The sequence below is a fragment of the Haliotis cracherodii genome, unplaced genomic scaffold, assembly GCF_022045235.1.
Source record: "Haliotis cracherodii isolate W230 unplaced genomic scaffold, xgHalCrac1.p SCAF_7, whole genome shotgun sequence".
Lineage (NCBI taxonomy): Eukaryota > Metazoa > Mollusca > Gastropoda > Lepetellida > Haliotidae > Haliotis > Haliotis cracherodii.
Genome location: NW_027266330.1, coordinates 31,023,511 through 31,048,926, shown reverse-complemented (window position 1 = coordinate 31,048,926; position 25,416 = coordinate 31,023,511). Strand labels below are relative to the sequence as shown.

The 25,416-nt window shown below is 42.2% G+C and overlaps 1 protein-coding gene across 1 annotated transcript; it reads right to left on the bottom strand.

Annotated features, from left to right (window-relative positions):
* Positions 1–13,694: 13,694 nt before the first annotated feature.
* Positions 13,695–18,701, bottom strand: LOC139448539 (sodium-dependent glucose transporter 1A-like). The gene is made up of 3 exons (XM_071230098.1): positions 18,579–18,701; positions 18,035–18,326; positions 13,695–15,086 (listed from the first exon to the last, which is right to left on the bottom strand). The coding sequence occupies exons 1-3, from the start codon at positions 18,699–18,701 to the stop codon at positions 14,002–14,004; spliced, it is 1,500 nt and encodes a 499-aa protein (XP_071086199.1). The 3' UTR covers positions 13,695–14,001.
* Between the last annotated feature and the right edge of the window lie 6,715 nt (positions 18,702–25,416).

Here is a 25,416-nt window from a genome sequence, read left to right as displayed (position 1 = left end):
TGACTTTTCAACCCCACATCCTCAAATTATCCCAATCAGTGGGCAATTCATACATCAAACAAACTGTCAGTCGGCCGTTGTATCGTAATGCACGTAAGTACGTTATAGTACATGCGAGTGAAGGAATTCGCATTGTGTCAGCATTATGTCCCATCAACGTGCACCAAAGCAGTTGCAGTTAACGAAACAAGATACCTATCAATTCCTTTGGGAATTGGCGCCAGAATTTGACATACATTTTATCACTTGATGAATACTTAGCCCCATTTCTCAGTAACGAATTTACTTGGGAGAAAAAAGACAGCTATCAATCCAAACAGAGGTCTTACGAATGACGGTGAAAATGTCCTTGCCGCTCGTAGAAAAACAGCGATCAAGAAAAGTCTTCAACTAGACTTGATGCTAGGGCAGATTGCTCATTTCTGTCCTGTTATTTCAGGAAATTCTATAATAAAAAACTGAACATCCATTCAGGATATTTGGCAGAAAATAAGGCAACATTATGGTTTCCAGTCTACTGATTCCCATTTCTTGGACATTGCTGATATTAAGCTACAAACGATGAAGACCTGTATCAGAGGATCATGGCATTTTTCGAGGATAATCTCCTGACGAGTATGGAGCGAGCGGAGACATAAAGGCTGTGGTTAACATGGGACCGGCACTTCCACCACAACGGAAAGGCCGTTTACCACAGTATAATAAGGATGGATATGTTACAAGCAATGTTTGATGAACTTGAAACTAAAGGGGTATTCGCCAAACCGGAACAGGTCAACGTCACAACTGAATACCTAAACATGTCCTTTCTCGTTAAGAAACCTGGAGGCAGAAGTCGGTTGGTTACATCGTTCGGAGAGTTTGGCCAATACTGTAAACCCCAATCTACACTGATGCCAAATGTGGATAAAGTCCTTCAGGATATTGGGTTTATTGTCAAAACAGACTTGCTCAAGTCTTTCTACCAGATACCCCTATCCCACTTCGACGAAGTATTGTGGTATTGTGATCCCCTACAAAAGCCTACGTATCTATAACCGATGTGCTATGGGTATGCCAGGATCAGAGGCGTACCTGGAAGAGCTGATGTGTCGAGTTTTGGGGGATCTTGTCGAAGATGGTAGAGTGATCAAACTAGCAGATGATCTGTTATATGGTGGTCAGTCTCCGGAAGAAACCCTCTCCTTTTGGCGCATGGGCTTGTCTGCCTTGAAATACAACAACCTCCACCTGAGTGCAACCAAGACCGTTGTAAGCCCGAAATCTACCCATGTTCTTGGATGGATTTTGTCTGATGGAACCTTAAAGGCGAGTGCTCACAAGATATCCACCCTTCCTACAGTACGGGGAGTGCGCAGCTTCATCGGGGCATACAAGGCTCTGAGCAGGGTTCTGCCCGGATATGCATCCTTGATGAATCCCCTTGACAATGCTGTGGCTGGTAAACAATCCTCTGACAAACTAGTGTGGACTGATGATCTCAGGAAATCCTTTGAACGTGCCCAGTCTGCGCTGGCCTCCTGCCAAACTATTACATACCTCGTCCATCTGACCACCTGTGTATTGTCACTGATGCCTCTATCAAATCAAAAGGAATTGCCGCAACTTTGTAAGTCAGCAGCGATTGCAGCACTAGACTTGCAGGCTTCTTCAGTGCGAAGTTGAAGAAACATCAGTTACAGTACTAGTGGCTACCATGCGAAGTGTAGGCACTTGCAAACGCCTCCTCGTCAGACTTTATGCACCCTATCAAAAGCCTCTAAAAAGCAAAGTCAGGTTTTGACAGACAGTCGTTCCTGTGTTCCGGCGCTCCAACAAACTATTGCCAGGTGCCTTTTCTACTAGTTCGAGACAGAGTACATTTCTCTCTATCCTGAGCAGATATCAGATCTCACTGATTGTTACCCTGTGAGACCCACATGGTGGGCTATATAGCTTAATTATCGTAATATGTTATCTCACTTTGCACTGGTCAAAGTGTTGTTTCATTTCTGGGCAAAAATGGCATGACGCCAGGCAACAAGCAAACACTTACGTTTTTATGCAAATTGTACGAGTGGCGGTTGCTGCTTGTCATTTCTTTGACGCAGGGCCTGTCGTCGCCGCTGGTTTTCAGTGGTCCTTTTGTATGGTTTTCACCGCTCTTTTGCCTTTTGCGCTGTGTGGAGTCTGCTTCGCATGATGATCGAGACTTGATGTTCTCTTGCGTTGATGTGCTGTATATCAATCACCTAGCAATGGTTGTTCTGATCACAGCTGGTGACTTGTTCATCTCTGTGGTTAGCTCTGTGTGCAAACTAGCGCTTGTTTCGCAGATAGGTTTCAATAATATTTTTTCTCGCTTGTTTCAACAATACTGTCATTCGCACCAGATGTTCATCTTTATTGATACTGAGTTGCCATCTCCTTGCCTCCTTCCTCAAAAATCAATGGGCTAGAATCCCATTGTCCATTAAATGGACTGTTGGCTCAACATATCTAGTGATTGTGGACCCGAAAGAGATATGTGTACGTAGATGTATATCGATTCAAATATAAAGGTCATAAACCTTCGTTTTGAAGCTATTAACAATTAACGCTAGCTCTTATTTATTTCCCTATTAGTATTGGTTGTATTATTTGTTTTTTTGTTTTGTTTGATGTTTAATGCCGCACTCAGCAATATTCCAGCAATAATATTATTTACGGTTTGTAAATAATCGAGTTTGGACCAGACAATCCAATGACTGACATCATGCGCATCGATCAACACAATTGGGATACGATGGTATGCATCAACCAAGCGAGCCTGACCACCCGATCCCATAAGTCGCCTCTTACGACAAGCAGAGTCGCCTCTTACGACAAGCAGAGTCACCCCTTACAAGCATAGGTTGCTGAAGACCTATTATCACCCGGATCTTCACGGGTATAACGACATATAAGAATCATCTTCAATTAGTAGCACCCGACCGCTAGCAAATGCTGCTTCTAAACACGCGTGCAGTAATCAAGTCTGCCACAGTTATGGCACATCTGTCGATACTCGGTAGACAGGGAGCCGATAACACCTCACCCTAATTCTTACCGCACACCATTCCCCCATTTGGGGGATCTTGTCGAAGATGGTAGAGTGATCAAACTAGCAGATGATCTGTTATATGGTGGTCAGTCTCCGGAAGAAACCCTCTCCTTTTGGCGCATGGGCTTGTCTGCCTTGAAATACAACAACCTCCACCTGAGTGCAACCAAGACCATTGTAAGCCCGAAATCTACCCATGTTCTTGGATGGATTTTGTCTGATGGAACCTTAAAGGCGAGTGCTCACAAGATATCCGCCCTTCCTACAGTACGGGGAGTGCGCAGCTTCATCGGGGCATACAAGGCTCTGAGCAGGGTTCTGCCCGGATATGCATCCTTGATGAATCCCCTTGACAATGCTGTGGCTGGTAAACAATCCTCTGACAAACAAGTGTGGACTGATGATCTCAGGAAATCCTTTGAACGTGCCAAGTCTGCGCTGGCCTCCTGCCAAACTATTACATACCTCGTCCATCTGACCACCTGTATATTGTCACTGATGCCTCTATAGCTATCAAATCAAAAGGAATTGCCGCAACTTTGTAAGTCAGCAGCGATTGCAGCACTAGACTTGCAGGCTTCTTCAGTGCGAAGTTGAAGAAACATCAGTTACAGTACTAGTGGCTACCATGCGAAGTGTAGGCACTTGCAAACGCCTCCTCGTCAGACTTTATGCACCCTATCAAAAGCCTCTAAAAAGCAAAGTCAGGTTTTGACAGACAGTCGTTCCTGTGTTCCGGCGCTCCAACAAACTATTGCCAGGTGCCTTTTCTACTAGTTCGAGACAGAGTACATTTCTCTCTATCCTGAGCAGATATCAGATCTCACTGATTGTTACCCTGTGAGACCCACATGGTGGGCTATATAGCTTAATTATCGTAATATGTTATCTCACTTTGCACTGGTCAAAGTGTTGTTTCATTTCTGGGCAAAAATGGCATGACGCCAGGCAACAAGCAAACACTTACGTTTTTATGCAAATTGTACGAGTGGCGGTTGCTGCTTGTCATTTCTTTGACGCAGGGCCTGTCGTCGCCGCTGGTTTTCAGTGGTCCTTTTGTATGGTTTTCACCGCTCTTTTGCCTTTTGCGCTGTGTGGAGTCTGCTTCGCATGATGATCGAGACTTGATGTTCTCTTGCGTTGATGTGCTGTATATCAATCACCTAGCAATGGTTGTTCTGATCACAGCTGGTGACTTGTTCATCTCTGTGGTTAGCTCTGTGTGCAAACTAGCGCTTGTTTCGCAGATAGGTTTCAATAATATTTTTTCTCGCTTGTTTCAACAATACTGTCATTCGCACCAGATGTTCATCTTTATTGATACTGAGTTGCCATCTCCTTGCCTCCTTCCTCAAAAATCAATGGGCTTGAATCCCATTGTCCATTAAATGGACTGTTGGCTCAACATATCTAGTGATTGTGGACCCGAAAGAGATATGTGTACGTAGATGTATATCGATTCAAATATAAAGGTCATAAACCTTCGTTTTAAAGCTATTAACAATTAACGCTAGCTCTTATTTATTTCCCTATTAGTATTGGTTGTATTATTTGTTTTTTTGTTTTGTTTGATGTTTAATGCCGCACTCAGCAATATTCCAGCAATAATATTATTTACGGTGTGTAAATAATCGAGTTTGGACCAGACAATCCAATGACTGACATCATGCGCATCGATCAACACAATTGGGATACGATGGTATGCATCAACCAAGCGAGCCTGACCACCCGATCCCATAAGTCGCCTCTTACGACAAGCAGAGTCGCCTCTTACGACAAGCAGAGTCGCCCCTTACAAGCATAGGTTGCTGAAGACCTATTATCACCCGGATCTTCACGGGTATAACGACATATAAGAATCATCTACAATTAGTAGCACCCGACCGCTAGCAAATGCTGCTTCTAAACACGCGTGCAGTAATCAAGTCTGCCACAGTTATGGCACATCTGTCGATACTCGGTAGACAGGGAGCCGATAACACCTCACCCTAATTCTTACCGCACACCATTCCCCCATTTGGGGGATCTTGTCGAAGATGGTAGAGTGATCAAACTAGCAGATGATCTGTTATATGGTGATCAGTCTCCGGAAGAAACCCTCTCCTTTTGGCGCATGGGCTTGTCTGCCTTGAAATACAACAACCTCCACCTGAGTGCAACCAAGACCATTGTAAGCCCGAAATCTACCCATGTTCTTGGATGGATTTTGTCTGATGGAACCTTAAAGGCGAGTGCTCACAAGATATCCGCCCTTCCTACAGTACGGGGAGTGCGCAGCTTCATCGGGGCATACAAGGCTCTGAGCAGGGTTCTGCCCGGATATGCATCCTTGATGAATCCCCTTGACAATGCTGTGGCTGGTAAACAATCCTCTGACAAACAAGTGTGGACTGATGATCTCAGGAAATCCTTTGAACGTGCCCAGTCTGCGCTGGCCTCCTGCCAAACTATTACATACCTCGTCCATCTGACCACCTGTGTATTGTCACTGATGCCTCTATCAAATCAAAAGGAATTGCCGCAACTTTGTAAGTCAGCAGCGATTGCAGCACTAGACTTGCAGGCTTCTTCAGTGCGAAGTTGAAGAAACATCAGTTACAGTACTAGTGGCTACCATGCGAAGTGTAGGCACTTGCAAACGCCTCCTCGTCAGACTTTATGCACCCTATCAAAAGCCTCTAAAAAGCAAAGTCAGGTTTTGACAGACAGTCGTTCCTGTGTTCCGGCGCTCCAACAAACTATTGCCAGGTGCCTTTTCTACTAGTTCGAGACAGAGTACATTTCTCTCTATCCTGAGCAGATATCAGATCTCACTGATTGTTACCCTGTGAGACCCACATGGTGGGCTATATAGCTTAATTATCGTAATATGTTATCTCACTTTGCACTGGTCAAAGTGTTGTTTCATTTCTGGGCAAAAATGGCATGACGCCAGGCAACAAGCAAACACTTACGTTTTTATGCAAATTGTACGAGTGGCGGTTGCTGCTTGTCATTTCTTTGACGCAGGGCCTGTCGTCGCCGCTGGTTTTCAGTGGTCCTTTTGTATGGTTTTCACCGCTCTTTTGCCTTTTGCGCTGTGTGGAGTCTGCTTCGCATGATGATCGAGACTTGATGTTCTCTTGCGTTGATGTGCTGTATATCAATCACCTAGCAATGGTTGTTCTGATCACAGCTGGTGACTTGTTCATCTCTGTGGTTAGCTCTGTGTGCAAACTAGCGCTTGTTTCGCAGATAGGTTTCAATAATATTTTTTCTCGCTTGTTTCAACAATACTGTCATTCGCACCAGATGTTCATCTTTATTGATACTGAGTTGCCATCTCCTTGCCTCCTTCCTCAAAAATCAATGGGCTAGAATCCCATTGTCCATTAAATGGACTGTTGGCTCAACATATCTAGTGATTGTGGACCCGAAAGAGATATGTGTACGTAGATGTATATCGATTCAAATATAAAGGTCATAAACCTTCGTTTTGAAGCTATTAACAATTAACGCTAGCTCTTATTTATTTCCCTATTAGTATTGGTTGTATTATTTGTTTTTTTGTTTTGTTTGATGTTTAATGCCGCACTCAGCAATATTCCAGCAATAATATTATTTACGGTTTGTAAATAATCGAGTTTGGACCAGACAATCCAATGACTGACATCATGCGCATCGATCAACACAATTGGGATACGATGGTATGCATCAACCAAGCGAGCCTGACCACCCGATCCCATAAGTCGCCTCTTACGACAAGCAGAGTCGCCTCTTACGACAAGCAGAGTCACCCCTTACAAGCATAGGTTGCTGAAGACCTATTATCACCCGGATCTTCACGGGTATAACGACATATAAGAATCATCTTCAATTAGTAGCACCCGACCGCTAGCAAATGCTGCTTCTAAACACGCGTGCAGTAATCAAGTCTGCCACAGTTATGGCACATCTGTCGATACTCGGTAGACAGGGAGCCGATAACACCTCACCCTAATTCTTACCGCACACCATTCCCCCATTTGGGGGATCTTGTCGAAGATGGTAGAGTGATCAAACTAGCAGATGATCTGTTATATGGTGGTCAGTCTCCGGAAGAAACCCTCTCCTTTTGGCGCATGGGCTTGTCTGCCTTGAAATACAACAACCTCCACCTGAGTGCAACCAAGACCATTGTAAGCCCGAAATCTACCCATGTTCTTGGATGGATTTTGTCTGATGGAACCTTAAAGGCGAGTGCTCACAAGATATCCGCCCTTCCTACAGTACGGGGAGTGCGCAGCTTCATCGGGGCATACAAGGCTCTGAGCAGGGTTCTGCCCGGATATGCATCCTTGATGAATCCCCTTGACAATGCTGTGGCTGGTAAACAATCCTCTGACAAACAAGTGTGGACTGATGATCTCAGGAAATCCTTTGAACGTGCCCAGTCTGCGCTGGCCTCCTGCCAAACTATTACATACCTCGTCCATCTGACCACCTGTGTATTGTCACTGATGCCTCTATCAAATCAAAAGGAATTGCCGCAACTTTGTAAGTCAGCAGCGATTGCAGCACTAGACTTGCAGGCTTCTTCAGTGCGAAGTTGAAGAAACATCAGTTACAGTACTAGTGGCTACCATGCGAAGTGTAGGCACTTGCAAACGCCTCCTCGTCAGACTTTATGCACCCTATCAAAAGCCTCTAAAAAGCAAAGTCAGGTTTTGACAGACAGTCGTTCCTGTGTTCCGGCGCTCCAACAAACTATTGCCAGGTGCCTTTTCTACTAGTTCGAGACAGAGTACATTTCTCTCTATCCTGAGCAGATATCAGATCTCACTGATTGTTACCCTGTGAGACCCACATGGTGGGCTATATAGCTTAATTATCGTAATATGTTATCTCACTTTGCACTGGTCAAAGTGTTGTTTCATTTCTGGGCAAAAATGGCATGACGCCAGGCAACAAGCAAACACTTACGTTTTTATGCAAATTGTACGAGTGGCGGTTGCTGCTTGTCATTTCTTTGACGCAGGGCCTGTCGTCGCCGCTGGTTTTCAGTGGTCCTTTTGTATGGTTTTCACCGCTCTTTTACCTTTTGCGCTGTGTGGAGTCTGCTTCGCATGATGATCGAGACTTGATGTTCTCTTGCGTTGATGTGCTGTATATCAATCACCTAGCAATGGTTCTTCTGATCACAGCTGGTGACTTGTTCATCTCTGTGGTTAGCTCTGTGTGCAAACTAGCGCTTGTTTCGCAGATAGGTTTCAATAATATTTTTTCTCGCTTGTTTCAACAATACTGTCATTCGCACCAGATGTTCATCTTTATTGATACTGAGTTGCCATCTCCTTGCCTCCTTCCTCAAAAATCAATGGGCTAGAATCCCATTGTCCATTAAATGGACTGTTGGCTCAACATATCTAGTGATTGTGGACCCGAAAGAGATATGTGTACGTAGATGTATATCGATTCAAATATAAAGGTCATAAACCTTCGTTTTGAAGCTATTAACAATTAACGCTAGCTCTTATTTATTTCCCTATTAGTATTGGTTGTATTATTTGTTTTTTTGTTTTGTTTGATGTTTAATGCCGCACTCAGCAATATTCCAGCAATAATATTATTTACGGTTTGTAAATAATCGAGTTTGGACCAGACAATCCAATGACTGACATCATGCGCATCGATCAACACAATTGGGATACGATGGTATGCATCAACCAAGCGAGCCTGACCACCCGATCCCATAAGTCGCCTCTTACGACAAGCAGAGTCGCCTCTTACGACAAGCAGAGTCACCCCTTACAAGCATAGGTTGCTGAAGACCTATTATCACCCGGATCTTCACGGGTATAACGACATATAAGAATCATCTACAATTAGTAGCACCCGACCGCTAGCAAATGCTGCTTCTAAACACGCGTGCAGTAATCAAGTCTGCCACAGTTATGGCACATCTGTCGATACTCGGTAGACAGGGAGCCGATAACACCTCACCCTAATTCTTACCGCACACCATTCCCCCATTTGGGGGATCTTGTCGAAGATGGTAGAGTGATCAAACTAGCAGATGATCTGTTATATGGTGGTCAGTCTCCGGAAGAAACCCTCTCCTTTTGGCGCATGGGCTTGTCTGCCTTGAAATACAACAACCTCCACCTGAGTGCAACCAAGACCATTGTAAGCCCGAAATCTACCCATGTTCTTGGATGGATTTTGTCTGATGGAACCTTAAAGGCGAGTGCTCACAAGATATCCGCCCTTCCTACAGTACGGGGAGTGCGCAGCTTCATCGGGGCATACAAGGTTTTGAGCAGGGTTCTGCCCGGATATGCATCCTTGATGGATCCCCTTGACAATGCTGTGGCTGGTAAACAATCCTCTGACAAACAAGTGTGGACTGATGATCTCAGGAAATCCTTTGAACGTGCCCAGTCTGCGCTGGCCTCCTGCCAAACTATTACATACCTCGTCCATCTGACCACCTGTGTATTGTCACTGATGCCTCTATCAAATCAAAAGGAATTGCCGCAACTTTGTAAGTCAGCAGCGATTGCAGCACTAGACTTGCAGGCTTCTTCAGTGCGAAGTTGAAGAAACATCAGTTACAGTACTAGTGGCTACCATGCGAAGTGTAGGCACTTGCAAACGCCTCCTCGTCAGACTTTATGCACCCTATCAAAAGCCTCTAAAAAGCAAAGTCAGGTTTTGACAGACAGTCGTTCCTGTGTTCCGGCGCTCCTACAAACTATTGCCAGGTGCCTTTTCTACTAGTACGAGACAGAGTACATTTCTCTCTATCCTGAGCAGATATCAGATCTCACTGATTGTTACCCTGTGCGACCCACATCGTGGGCTATATAGCTTAATTATCGTAATATGTTATCTCACTTTGCACTGGTCAAAGTATTGTTTCATTTCTGGGCAAAAATGGCATGACGCCAGGCAACAAGCAAACACTTACGTTTTTATGCAAATTGTACGAGTGGCGGTTGCTGCTTGTCATTTCTTTGACGCAGGGCCTGTCGTCGCCGCTGGTTTTCAGTGGTCCTTTTGTATGGTTTTCACCGCTCTTTTGCCTTTTGCGCTGTGTGGAGTTTGCTTCGCATGATGATCGAGACTTGATGTTCTCTTGCGTTGATGTGCTGTATATCAATCACCTAGCAATGGTTGTTCTGATCACAGCTGGTGACTTGTTCATCTCTGTGGTTTATTTCTGTGTGCAAACTAGCGCTTGTTTCGCAGATAGGTTTCAATAATATTTTTTCTCGCTTGTTTCAACAATACTGTCATTCGCACCAGATGTTCATCTTTATTGATACTGAGTTGCCATCTCCTTGCCTCCTTCCTCAAAAATCAATGGGCTTGAATCCCATTGTCCATTAAATGGACTGTTGGCTCAACATATCTAGTGATTGTGGACCCGAAAGAGATATGTGTACGTAGATGTATATCGATTCAAATATAAAGGTCATAAACCTTCGTTTTAAAGCTATTAACAATTAACGCTAGCTCTTATTTATTTCCCTATTAGTATTGGTTGTATTATTTGTTTTTTTGTTTTGTTTGATGTTTAATGCCGCACTCAGCAATATTCCAGCAATAATATTATTTACGGTTTGTAAATAATCGAGTTTGGACCAGACAATCCAATGACTGACATCATGCGCATCGATCAACACAATTGGGATACGATGGTATGCATCAACCAAGCGAGCCTGACCACCCGATCCCATAAGTCGCCTCTTACGACAAGCAGAGTCGCCTCTTACGACAAGCAGAGTCGCCCCTTACAAGCATAGGTTGCTGAAGACCTATTATCACCCGAATCTTCACGGGTATAACGACATATAAGAATCATCTACAATTAGTAGCACCCGACCGCTAGCAAATGCTGCTTCTAAACACGCGTGCAGTAATCAAGTCTGCCACAGTTATGGCACATCTGTCGATACTCGGTAGACAGGGAGCCGATAACACCTCACCCTAATTCTTACCGCACACCATTCCTAAATTAACGTCGCATAAAACTGTCCTTCCAATAATACATCACAACACTGTTTTCAAATCAATCTAACTACGCTAACTGCGTTTTTTATCCTTTGTATGAGGATCTGTCTCAAAAGAAACAATCCCTTATTCCAAATCTTGGAAAAAGAATAAAATCTAAAATATCTGCTGCAAAAATTGACCTTTCTAACATATATCCCATCCCAAAACTCGTCTCCTCAATGGTAACCTGTAAAGCCTCAGATAGATCTATCCTTGACTAAACTGAAGAAATCAGACACTAATCGACTGAATAATCAGAAAGAATATTAACAATAAACAAGCACTTTCAATACTTACAAGTCTGTATTTACCTATGGATCTAAAGATGGCGACACAGTTGCTAGGGCCAATATCACTGGATCCAGAAGCAAATCATCAAGATTACCAAACGACAGTTCAATGTTTACAGCAGAATCACAGGCAATATTAACAGTTCTCAAATATATAAATACTCAGTCAAAACATAAACAGTTCATCACATTTTCTGATTCCCTTTCCTGTCTTAAGGCAATTAAGAATATTTCATATGAGCATCCACTTTTACGATTACATAACATCCTGCTACTGGCCAGTACAACATCGTCTTTTATTGGTTACCCAGTCATGTTGGACTCATTGGTAACGCAATGGCCGATGCTGCTGCTAAAGCTGCACTCCACAAATCCGTGACTCCACCTCTAATTCCGTACAGTGATTATAAATCTGTAATTAGATTTTACAAAAGAAGTGGGACACCAAAGAAGGTATTAACAAATAACATGTAATAAAACCAACTATCGCTTACACGCTCACCTACTTGGGTTATTAGTCCAGATTTGAAGAGGTCATTATACCACGATGTCGTATTGGCCATTCAAGATATAAACATGAATATTTATTGAAAGGTGAGGATCATCCATTTTGTTACCTTTGTGATGAAAGTATCACCATCAAGCATGTCCTGCTTGACTGTATTGATTTTCCATCACAAGGAATATCTTATTTCAAATCATCATCTATCAAAGATGTTTTTAATAATATTAATTCTCGTTCATCATTGCCTTTTAAAGGAAATAGAGTTGTTTGACCAATTTTGATTGATATGTTTTGTAAAATATAAGTGTTTTTAATTGGTAGATTAAATTAGCAACTGAGATTGTTAGCGGCTGTATCCTCCAAAGGGGTTAAAGTAATGCAAAATTATACTGTGTTGTTTCCTTATAATTTGTTCTTTTAAATGTTCTCAACTAGTTTTACATCGAATCTGTGATATTCTAGTTATTGCACTGTCCATCGATGACAGGTTTTTATTTAGTCTAAAATATATGTATTTTTAATGTATAATTTTGTCTCATCACGACATGGCTGAAATATTGCTGATGTGACGTTAAATTTTAACTCACTCACTCCACTCCACTGGTGACCTGATGGAACTGTGTCAACCTGTATAATCGTGTTTCGCTTAGCCAGAAGTTCATGAGGTCATACGTGACATGATGGCAAGGCTATCAGTAAATGTGAAAATATAGCAATGTGAACCCAATATTTCACACAGTGGAAACATTTATGATCCTCTTAGTTTAGTACCGGTTAGTAGAAAGCATAAAACTATTCAAACACACTTTCATTTCCGAAATGATACATAACATTCTAGGGCAAGTAATCCTTTGAAAATTTCCTCTTCTAAGAAAATGTCCATATTTCCAACCCATTTAGTGTAGACAGACAATTTCGGACTTACGATAATCAAATTAAATGCATTAACTGAAGCATCAACTTCGGAACTCATGCTTGGAATTGTTTGCCAATCATAGCATTGGTGGCAATGCTGCTTATGCTTTCGGACATAAGGGATGATCATATGTTTCAATACTTTCACCGATATGTTTTATGTACATTTGTGTCCCATAAGCCACACGAGGCAGGACTTGCCATTTTTACACATGTTATTATCATGCTTTTAACCACTGTAAATGTAAAGTGTGACACATTTATATATATAATCATTTTCTTAATCTTGCACTGGATAATGAATACACAATGGAGCCAATAATGAATACATAATGGAGCCGATATTGAATACATAATGGAGCTATAATGAATACATAATGGAGCCGATATTGAATACACAATGGAGCCGATAATCCATACATCCCAGTCCATCCGCTCCACTCCACTCAATTCTTCTCTCCGCTCTGTGCTCCTCTCCATTCCACACTCCTCACCGCTCCGCACGCTCCAAGCTGCTCTGCTAATCTCAAATCCGCTCCGCTCTCCTCTCCAAGACGCTCTGCTAATGTCCACTCCTTTCCACTCCACACTCCTATCCATGTCGCTACGCTAATCTCAGCGCCTCTTTTATCCGCACTCCTCTCCAAGTCGCTCCTCTTATCTATGCGCCTCTCTGCTCCACGCTCCTATCCATGTCGCTCCATTTATCTCTGCGCCACTCAGCTCAGCACTTCCATCTATGTCGCTACACTTATCTCCGCGCCTCTCTGCTCCGCTCTCCTATCCAAGTCACTCTGCTAATCTCCATTCCTCTCCGCTATGCACTCCTCTTCTCTCTGCTCTCCTCACCGCTCCGCACTCCTCTCCGCTCCGCTCTCCTTGTGGGTTCCGCACTCCTCGTGGGTTCGAATAACGCATGTAGCCTTAGTATGATCTTCGGTTTGTCAGAACCATTCCCGTTACAGTGGTCTTGTTAATGAAATCCAAGACCTGCTTTCTCTTTGGGGTCCCTTTAATTATTATGTAAACATGCTGGGATATGGCTGAAACCTGACTTCATGAGGTTTACAATCTTCACTCTCTCAAATAATGTTGACATGATATAATCATATATTCAGCGATGATTAAAAAGCGAATTAAATACTCTTTGGGTCTGCATGCCCACGTAGCACTCTCTACCTTCTTGCATTATATTCTATTTGGATAAATTGAGTCTAAACATTCAATCGTGTTTCGCCATTGCTTCCCACGTTATTCTCAATAAATGTCTCCTCTGTGTCCTTCTCATCAACTGTATGTTCCAACTCAATAGAGCCATACTTCGTCACAAGCGTCTTTACAATCAAAACAAGGGACGCAAAACACACGAAGGCCAAAACGGCCTCGATTAAAGCGAGGTAGATGTACCATTTGTAGGATACCATCTGAAAGAGATAACCGAGTATCAAAGGGTTCAGAATTCCTTGCGAGTTCCCTGCTATCCAGATGACTGTCGTCACTACCCCAGATACCTTCATCACATCATTTTCAATATATACAATTCCATTTGGGAACATAGCTGACAATCCTATTGCTGCAAGGGCCATGCAGATCCATATTCTTGGGTCAGATTTATAAATTATACTGAGCCACAGACCAGCTAAAGGCAATACGCTAAGACCATTAGAAATAAACAAAAGCTGACGAGGGTTGAAGATTCGATTCAGAAGCACACACAGCAAACGAGAGGTTGCATAACCCGCCCAAAAGAGCGATGTCAAATTGGCAGTCTTTTCCTTGCTCCATCCAAGGTCCTTTACAAAATACGCCATCATGTAGCCAATGATGACACTGGTGGAAGCTGTGCTGAAGAAATAGAGGCCTCCCACACTCCCAAGGACAAGTACACGCAACCATCTGGGAAGCACCCGAGGATTTCGATGATTCTCATTTCTTGTTTTCCGTTTCGAGTTTGGAGGACTTAAAAAGCATTCTGCAGTAATCATGATTCCTGACAGAAAACTGATCGCTCCTGCTATAATGTATGCGTACTGAATGCGACTTTCGGAATGGAGACAACTCTCCGGAATAGGGAATGTTGTTTCATTCAAGTTGTCAACTACATGTCCCTCACTGTAGTTATAAAACTGCGGTACGTTATGTATGTCACAGAAGGTCGCGTTGTGGTCTTTGTTCTCAGCTAGGAACGGTTCCACGGTGAGTGGTGCTATGATCGTACCGACGGCAAAGAGTAAGTGTAGAATCTGCATAAACATCTTGCCTCCTACACCCCACGTGCTCATCATGTCAAAGTTTCCACCTGAAATCATCAAACCTACATTTTGCATTTTACATAATCTTATTTGGAATAGATTATTATATTCTACTGAATATATATTCAACCAAATACATAAATATAAGTTAAGGCTATCGCTATCGCCTATTCAGATAACAAATACAAATAACAACCTGAGTAAATTAATGAGTGAGTGAGTATGGTTTTACGCCCCTTTTAGCAATATTCCAGCAATATCACGGCAGGGGGACACCAGAATAACAACCTGAATGATATCCTGATAATTTATATATTGAACCGCAAAAGAAACGTCACCATGGATGGATATATGAGAAACCTTATATGTCCAAACACTGTAAACATACTTTGAGACATATTAAAAAGATGAAACTTGTCAAAACTGATCATCAAGGTTTAAATGAGAAAAAGGCATTGCAAGTCAGTATTTCGTGTGTCCGTCATGTGCATTGATGACTTCCGTGCAGCGTCGATACATGGAATGGATGAGGCGGTTGATGAAGGCCATAGGCACTCGAGCCAACACTCTGAGGAACGCCTGACGCAGTTCAGCTGCAGTTGTCGGCCTTGGTCGGACGCCATTCAACCGTCTTTGAATCTCGTCCCACAGGTGCTCAATGGGATTGAAATCGGGACTGGGAGCAGGCCACTGCATGGTTCTGATGCCATTCAGGAAGTCACTTGTTGCTCTCGCAGTGTGGGCACGGGCGTTATCATGCTGAAACTAGAGGTTGCGGTGACGTGCCAGATGAGGTATGGCATGTGGTCTCAAGACTTGATCATGTAACCGAGCTGCTGTGACACCATTGCCTCTCCCTGGACCAATGTTCTGGAAGACCACAGGGCTGACCCTCTGTGCAAGACCAATTCCACCCCACACCATCGTGCCCGGACCACCCCACGAGTCTCTCTCAACAACACTAGTATCCGAATAACGTTTCCCACTGCGTCGCCAGACTCTCTCTCTCTGCCATCTGCTGTTGAGATACAGTAACGGCTCTCGTCTGAGAAGAGGACCCGTCTCCACTGCTGATGGCGCCAATGCTGGTGCTGTGTTGCCCACTGAAGACGGTCCCGGCGATGACGTGGTGTCAGAATGGGTCCTCGGTGTGGTTAGTGACATTGGAGGTCTCTGCTCGTCAATCGTGTCCGCACTGATGTGTCGCTGGTGTGTCCCCATGGTCTGTCCAGCATTTTCCACAGCAGTAACAAAGCGATCTTGACGATGCTGCCTCACAATCTGACCATCCTGACGTCAGGTTGTGACCCTTGGTCTTCCACAACGTGGTCGGTCACCTGTAGTGTTGGTAGTCTGGTACCGTTGCTGGAGCCTGTATATGGCCATTACATGAACTTGAAATGCATTGGCTCCTTGCCGGGCGGTTTATCCAGCTTGGTGTCGCTGATTCCTTGTCAATGTTCGCATGTGGTAGCAATTCAATAACGAAGGTATGTTATCCGATCTGAGTGGATTTTTATAGGGCAAGAATTTGGGGAACGCATGTGCATTTTAATTTGCACGGAACTCACGCGCATCGGGTTACCATGGCCGTTGCCGTGATGCGTTTTGGCGATCGGTTTTATTGTGTTCTGCTTTGGGTTTTTTTATCATCAAATTTCATTCTTTAGAAACTTTGACAAAAATTACCCAGATATTTAAAGGACAACCTTTCATGTAATGTTACTTTGGATGGCGTTTCTTTTGCGGTTCAGTATACAACATGTTATCAGATAGTGGTCTAATCAACTTATTGTTACTTTGATCACATCAATTTCTGGTTGTAATGACGAGAAATGTTCATCGTTGTACGTTAGTGAGACCAGTGCGATATACTGTCATAAAATATACTAACAGGAAAAAGTAACTTTGCTTCATATAATGCTCAATATAAATCATTCCATTCTGCAATTAAATAATGCATCCTCCAATACATATTCATAAAGACACCTCTACGACTTTATAGTCGTGATTCTCATTTTGCACATGCAAGTTCATGCACGGCCCATAAATTGGATGTTTGCGTGTTTGTTGGGAGCATGACACTCATACACAGCACACAATCACTGTGAAGCTATCATGAGCTAAGAAAAACACCATTGTTTAACCGTAATTAACTGTAATTAACGCAATTCCAAGACTAGCTGAAAATTTGCGTGTATGCGTTTTGGATGTGCTGTGAACAGCAATGGCAAAAGTTGCCAGACATTTTAATGTCCATCGAAACACAACATCATCTCTTTGGGGACGTTGTCAACAGCAAGGGCATCACTCATGACTTGTCCTCATGTAGCATCAGGTCAACAAAACAACTATATTCGGTTGGTGCATCTACCGAATCGACACGAAACTGCCACATTCACGGTTAGGGCAATTCCTGGGTTCAGATCAATTAGCGCCAGAACCGTACGCAACCGGTTGAGGGAACACAACATCCAACCCGACGTCACTGATTAGCTTGGTGTAAACAACATTTGAGGTTCATAAGACAAGACTGGGGTAGTACACTTCATCTCGACAGCACTGATGGTCGAGCAAGGGTTTACATGCATTCAAGAGAATGTTTTAGCGACGGTTGCGTTACTCAACGTGGCCTGTTTAGGGGTGGAAGTGTAATGGTATGGGGTGCCATCATTGACAACACAACTCATCAATTTGAATGCTCACCAATGCAAAAGCAATAGAGGTCACACCCGATATTGACATTGTTAATTGAATTGATTACCACAGCTCTTTAAGTGTGTGGTAATCTGTCTGCGGTTACCGTGTATGGGGTTTGTCTATGAATTTGTTGAAATAAAAACATTGATCAGACGAATAACCAAATATTATGACATTGTTCTTGTTTTCAATAACAACATTTACAACAACTTTATATGGAGCACAGTTACTTTCTTCCGCAAGTTTATATATGTTTATTGCTGCTATGTATTTCCAACAAATGAGTAGAGTTTACCTGAATCAAAAGCTGCTGTTAATGTCCCATTGAGAAAAAATAGACAAATGGTCAAGACGTAGTTGTTGCTCCATGGTATGACGCTGTAACTGACAGAGCTCAGTAGGACAAAAAGAGCCACCAGGCCTTGCCTGTGCTTGGCCACTTTCTCAATGAGGACACCCATGATGACTGATCCCACGAGCCCCCCTGCCGCGAGGGACGTGTAGAAGACTGATGCTTCCTCTACATTGCTCCCAGTGATCTGGGCCAGGTCCAAAAACGCCGGGCCATGCTGGGCACGGCATATACCCTGTAATAATATTGGAGGTATGCACCATGAATAATTGAATTTACAGTGAGTGATCATGTGTAAATTCACAGTGCAGTGTAAATGTATAGTGAATTAGCGAATTTAAGCCCGACTTCAATATTATCAAGGGAAATTTGTAACGATATTCGAGTTGAGTATGCAAGAAACTTCATCTGATTACATCTTTCCTTGTGAGTGTTTCTGTAAAATATCTAACGTATATTGAAATACGTGGACATAAACAAAACTTACTAGGGCTGTGAATGCAAAGTAAAGTATCAAGGTGTGGATGAACTTCCGGCGGAACTCGGGATCCTGTAGTTGCTGCCGGAAGTGAACTGTTCCGGAAGTTGATCTGACGGACTCAGTCCCCATGGCAAACTGAATGGATGTAAACAAACATATTTGGTATATGATCTTGAACACAGGGCACAGGAAGATCGAACTGCTCTGTTGACGCTGAGGGAGGGAGGAAGTAATAGATAAGCTATAAGACTTTTGTTTCCTAGTTTACCGGTGATTACCTTGGGCATGTAACATCACCTTTCCGCGAGCGTCTGGTATCATCCCCATGATTCATAAACACAAGCTCATGATATTGATGGAATCGTATTACGTACTCGCAGAGAGTTCGTTTGATTTTCAAAGGATTTTTTCATTGTTTTGAGCAGAAAAATATTTAAAATTTGCTAAGTAGCGGAGGATTTGCCTGTTGTTGTCCATCAGCAATCGTTAGGTGTAGGACATTTCTCAACAAGAACCATGCCCCAAAAGACAATTGGCCACTCAGACAGTGCCTCACACTGACATGTCCTACATGGACTTTCCCTACACTGAATATATAAATATAAATATAAATTTGACAAGCTATGGCAAAATGAATATCACAATTCATCATCATCATCATCATCATCATCATCTGACATCGAATCGGTACCTGTTAACGTATTCCAGGCTAGACAAAGATAATACATACTCCATTTATGCCATGGAATATTCGTGTTTTATTCAGGAGGTTATTCAACACATTGAACAGACGTGTGATTTGATAATAACAGTCTTGGTAATGATCTAATTAAAACAGGCCATTCGTTTGATAAAAAACACAAACAAACATCATTAAGATCTGAGCCAAAGGTTCCACACCTCAGACCGAGAGGTGTGACTCAATCTGTATTAGATCAGTAACTTTGTCATCATGCAGGTTTAATTTTATTTAGTTGAAATTCATTTTTGATTGTACACATGTCGGCTATTTCCTACACACTACACACTTTAAGCTTCAAACGAGCAATGCATTTATTTTCTGAATCTGTTACATGTCAAAATCCAAATTGAAACAATATGAACTTAGTGTGAAAGCAACACACAACCAACACATGGTACACAGTCAACAATGTATTACAAAACTCACTACGTTTACAAATTACTGCACAGCAATTTCAGTGGCAGTACACAATAGAGTGGCAGTACAATATTCAATGGCAGTACATACTATGATGGCAGTGGTCAGTATCAAATAAAAACAAAACACAGTGGTGATAGCAAAAGTCAGTGATAATGATTCATTCACCAGCGACGGCAGTGGTCAAGCTTCCGAGATGGGCCTTGGCAGGGAATCCGGGGTGATGAGTGATCTTCACAGGAAAGCTGTTCTTGATCTAATAAAATATGTGAGAGATATGAGAGGCACGCTCTTTTTACAGTCTAGCTTTGGAAATTTCTACACTGTGCCATCACATCATAGATTATTACATGTTTCTATAACACTCTGTCACAGTCCACGGTTTTCCGCAAGTTCGCACAGAACACTAGCATCTAAATATAGCAACCTCCTCAAAACTGCTTATATCAAACAGGACTACATTCCTGAGAACTAATCACTGTCCAAATACAATGCAATGAGCTTATACCGATAGCAAGTCTATACTGAAGCAATGTAATACAGTTGCAATAAATACACTGCCATATAACTCTAACATAGACATGAATTGTTTTAATTAAGAGCATTTGGATGCAATTAAATAAGAGGAAATATGAGCAGCCAGTTGAGCAGGCTGTGGATGTTTTTGTTTTCTGAACAATATCATTTGATCACTAGTGATATGAAAATATAGCCATGTCTCATTACTTGTGGTTAATGGTAAAACGCTTATCATTTTAAACTGACAATATATTTTCAATGAATATTAATGGCAATGATTATAAAAGTGTAACAATTAAAACCATACATATGTTGCACAATGTCACTATCAAGACCTTTCATATATCTCACGACTGCATGCAGGCTGTTTATATGTTAACGGGTCAGGGTAATAGCGTAAAAAGAACACACATTTAAATGTGATAGTGAGATGCATCCATGTGTAGCGTAGGTTAATTAGAGAGGATGAAACAAACTCAACATGCAGTGCAGTACGACACATAGCATTTTCCTAAAACATGATGGTTACAGCTGGCTTCATCTAGCTTCTGATGTTATGTAGATTAATTTATACAATTATCAAGTTACAACGTCAATACGAGGGCTGGTAAAAAAGTTCGAAGCCTGTTCTTTTAACTATGGGCCATAACAAAGTGAACTAGTCAATGTAGTACATTGTTTGAGTAGTTCGTTGCAAATGTATTCGGTCTGTTGAGGCCGTTTGTGACAGACAGTTTAACGTGATAGGGGTCCAAATGGGCACAGAAATGGAAAAGAATGAGTACTGAGCAGTTATCAAGCTTTCGACTTTAGAGAAAAGTACTCCGCATGTCAAAAGTGTATGGGGATAAGTGCCCTAGATATTCCACTGTTAGACGTGTGGCAGTTATGTTTAAAGCTGGGAGAACACGACTTGATGATGACCCTAGGTCAGGGACGTCCCTCAACTTCCATCAATGAAAATTCAATCAAGGACATAGAAACATTTACACTGTCAGATAGACGTATTACCATTGCTGAAATTGTGGAAGACACAGGTCTAAGCCATGGATCCATTGAAACTATTCATGAACATTTACAGATGCATAAGATATCTTCTCGTTGGGTGCCACAGTTTCTAAATTGACCTTAAGGAAAAAAGAACTGACATTGCCAGAGAAAATGTTGAGCTAATAGATGAGGATTTCGTTCAATTAAAAAAGAGATAAGTAACGGGTGATGAAACATGGATCAATCAAGGGAATGGCACCATTCCACTTCTCCACCACCAAAAAATTCAAGTCATCAAGATCAGTGAAGGAAGTTATGGCTACTGTATACTGGGATGCAAAGGGTGTGATCCTTGTTGATTACTTAGGAAATCAAAAGATGATTACCGGTTCTTACTATGCTGATTTGGATCTTCGCCTGAGAGATTCTATCAAAGAAAAGCATCGAGGAATACTGACTGCTGGATTTATACTACTTCATGGCAATGCCTGTTCTAACACCTCTCGACTTGCAACGGCTGCTGTGCGACACTGTGGGTTCAAAGTGGTTCCTCTACCTCCAACCTCGCCAGAAGAGGTTTCCTTTTTGCTACGGAAACCCCTTTCAAATATATTAAGCCCTTTCACAAAAAAAACGTGCGTATGAATACATAGATAGCCTACATATCGATTCACAGAAAATGGCTGCCGATCGATCGCGCCCATATGAACTGTAAAACATAACTATATTTCCTCTAATACACGCTGGGTCTCTAATACCAGACAGGTCTCTAATACACGCCGAGTCAAGGGCTCTCGCGAAATTAATAGACGGCGTATAGTGTCAAATAGAGGAAATACGGTAGTTTCATATCGGATGTTTGGGGCGTTCTAGGCCGCAACCCTGACTGCTTCGATGATGACATTAAAAGATTTAACGAAGGCATATCTTTTGCATACAAATGAAATGTTTATGAAACTGTTAGAGAAATGTTCTATGGTGACCAGAATCGGAACAATTTAAGCTATTTCCTCATTGAAACAACCGACAATGAAAGTAAAATATAACATTATAAAAATTGTTTGAAAAAACAACATCACATCAGCAGGGATAGTTAGTCAATTCTTTAACAGCACTGTTACTGTTAACATTTTCTTTGGCAGCCATAACTGAGAGTGTAGTGCAGAAACAGTGACAACCGGGACACGTTAGGACGGTTCTCATTTCAGGGTGGGGAGGTATAATTCAAAGATTCACACATTCAAAATAAGTGAAAGAGTGATATCTAATAAATTTTGTTGAGAAAATAATAATTGTTCATTTTTTTGGTAACTTTTTCTGAAACCCACGAACAGGTAATTTCATTATTGAAACAACCGACAATGAAAGTGAAATATGACATAATAAAATGTGGATGGAGACATTTTATTCATGACAACATGGTGTTTACCAACCTTTTTTGATCGATATCCATTACCATCTCCGTCAACCACCACCGTTAGAATTTGGCAGGAGGGGATTTGAAAGTGCATCAGAAAACAATCTCTTTTGAAAGTCCACGAAAACAATGTCCCAAGTGATAGCTTATCAAACTTGTTGAAATTCATTTCAGAACACGCACAATTATGAAAATTATACACGACCTACTATTTCTGGACCAGAAATGTCTAGGTTCTGTCACTATTTGGCTTTGGATCCGTGAAATCTTGAAATTGACAGGTCACACCATGCAGATTCCTCGTTTCCAGCTCGTCTGCAGCCTAAACAGCGGCTGTTCAGTCATACTCAGTTCCATTGGTATTCATATGGATGTACCAGCAGGCTCGATCAATCCCAGTAAATCTACAGGTAAATGTTGAACCACATCATAGATCGGGGTTGTCATCTTGCTTCTTTTAACTAGATCAAGTTAATTGTTAACACATGATTGTCAGCCATTGACAGATGTGAGGTGTGGGTAACCGGGATTTAGGTCAAGTTCTGCCACATCCAAGTTCGGGATGTTATTATTGTTTACTGGGGGTAATTGCTATCTAACTAATAACTCTTGGACATGTTAAATGTATATTAGAATGTTAATTCATAAAGTTTGCTGTAGAAATATATTCGTTTAGCATTTTAAAACCTTTTTCTATTACCCGTCACCCCTACAATAGAAATGATGGCATGTTCGATTTCAAAGAAATGACCTCTCTCACAAATTTCCGAGAAACGACAGCCAGTCCACAGTGTTCAATACTGTGCAACAGTTTGAAAGAAATTAAAACATCTCTCTTTGGATTAGGTTAGGAGTGTTATTTGTCAACTTTGTTTGGAAAACTATGTGTTTTGAACACTTATTATGACTACTCACGACTTATGTGTTTTTTAATCTTGAACTTTAGTAATATTTGTTACATATATAACTACCTGTGATCACTTTTCGGAATGTTCTAAGATCGCGGACCTGTGCTCCTGTGTTATTACACGTTGCAAGAGAGCGCCGTTTTCAAAGCGTTGTTGCCGTCATGGTAGAATGGAGATAAACCTACTGTGTTTTGAAATTTGATGTAGTCCCACTGTAGAATAGAAACCTCTTTATTATAATTTGGAACATCGCGCTAAAGCGCTCGGTTCAAAATTATAATAAAGAGGTATCTATTCTACAGTGGGACTACATCAAATTTCAAAACACAGTAGGTTTATCTCCTAAGTGTCATTACATTCTGTGTTTGGTAATTGGTGGCCTAACTATTTCATTCTCTTGGGATCTAATGGCACTCTCATACCTTGTATTCACTGGATGTATGTTATCTCCTACATGTTCGCTACCTTATTCTTGTATTGAAAATGTGTTTTTGTAAATATGATTTTCAAACATAAGGGAATGTTTTGTACACTCAGATATACACATGCACAAACGTTAAGCCCCACCATATTCATAGTATCTTGATTTCACGTGTGGGAATCAGAAATACGAAATATGAAGATGTATGACTGAATCAGGCTTCCATAGTTTCATGAACCCAAATTTGTCCAGATACCACAAGGAAAACGTGCTTTACGTGTTGGTGCAGTTTCCCTACCCTATAAATAGTGAAATTCAAGTTTCAGTCACGTGGTTGCATTTTGCTCCTGTGTGAGATTCCCCTTCCAATAAAGGTTGAAAATCAGCCATGGTGAGGAGAAAGTTAACGGACGCTGAAAGATGGCAAGTGATAGGCATGAAAAATGCTGGCATGTCATGCAGGGCCATTGCAAGACAAATGGGTCGTCATCACAGTGTTATCACTCGTTTGATTGTCAAACATGGTCAAACCAATGATGTCAATGACAGGCATAGGTCTGGTAGGCCAAGAAAGACCTCTAACAGAGAGAATAGACGTCGTTTCAGGATAGTCAGACGAAATCCATTTGCCACTTCAACAGATTTAAGACTGCAGTGGATTACCCATCAGAGACTCTCGACGATGACCGTAAGGCTTCGCCTCAGAGCGGCTGGTTATAACGCCAGAAGACCAGTAAAACGTCCTCAACTGAATGAGAGGCACATGCGGAATCGTCCGATATGGTGTCGTGCTCGTAGTCGATGGAACTTGGCCAACTGGAGAAGGATCCATTGGTCGGACGAGTGTCGAATGCTGCTACGAACTGTTGATGGTCGAATACGTGTTTGGAGGCAATGTAACACTCGTTTTGCACCAAGGAACATCCAGAAGACCTTGGCATGTGGCGGGGGTCTGTCATGATATGGGGTTGTGTTTCCTTCGACTGCAAACTTCTGCTGGTGACAATTTGTGGAAACCTGAATGGCCAACAATACCAAGATGCCGTTTTTCGTCCAGTGGTAGTCCCTCATTTTGACAACCATCCTCTTCCGACAAGACCTGTTTACATGGACGACAATGCTAGACCACACAGATCTCGGGCAGTTTTGGCTTATTTGCGTCAAGAAGCTATTGCCACTTTTCCTTGGCCAGCCTGTAGTCCGGATCTTAAACTGATTGAGCTTCTCTGGGACATTCTTGGCCGGAAAATCAGACATCGTGATCCCCCAGTTCAAAATCTCGCTGGACTTGGAGCCACACTTCATGAAGTATGGATCCGTTTGCCTCAGAGAAGCCTTCGGGTGGTCGGGTTGCCTAGTGGTTTAAGCGTTCGCTCATCACGCCGAAGACCCGGGTTCGATTCCCGACATGGGTACAATGTGTGAAGCCC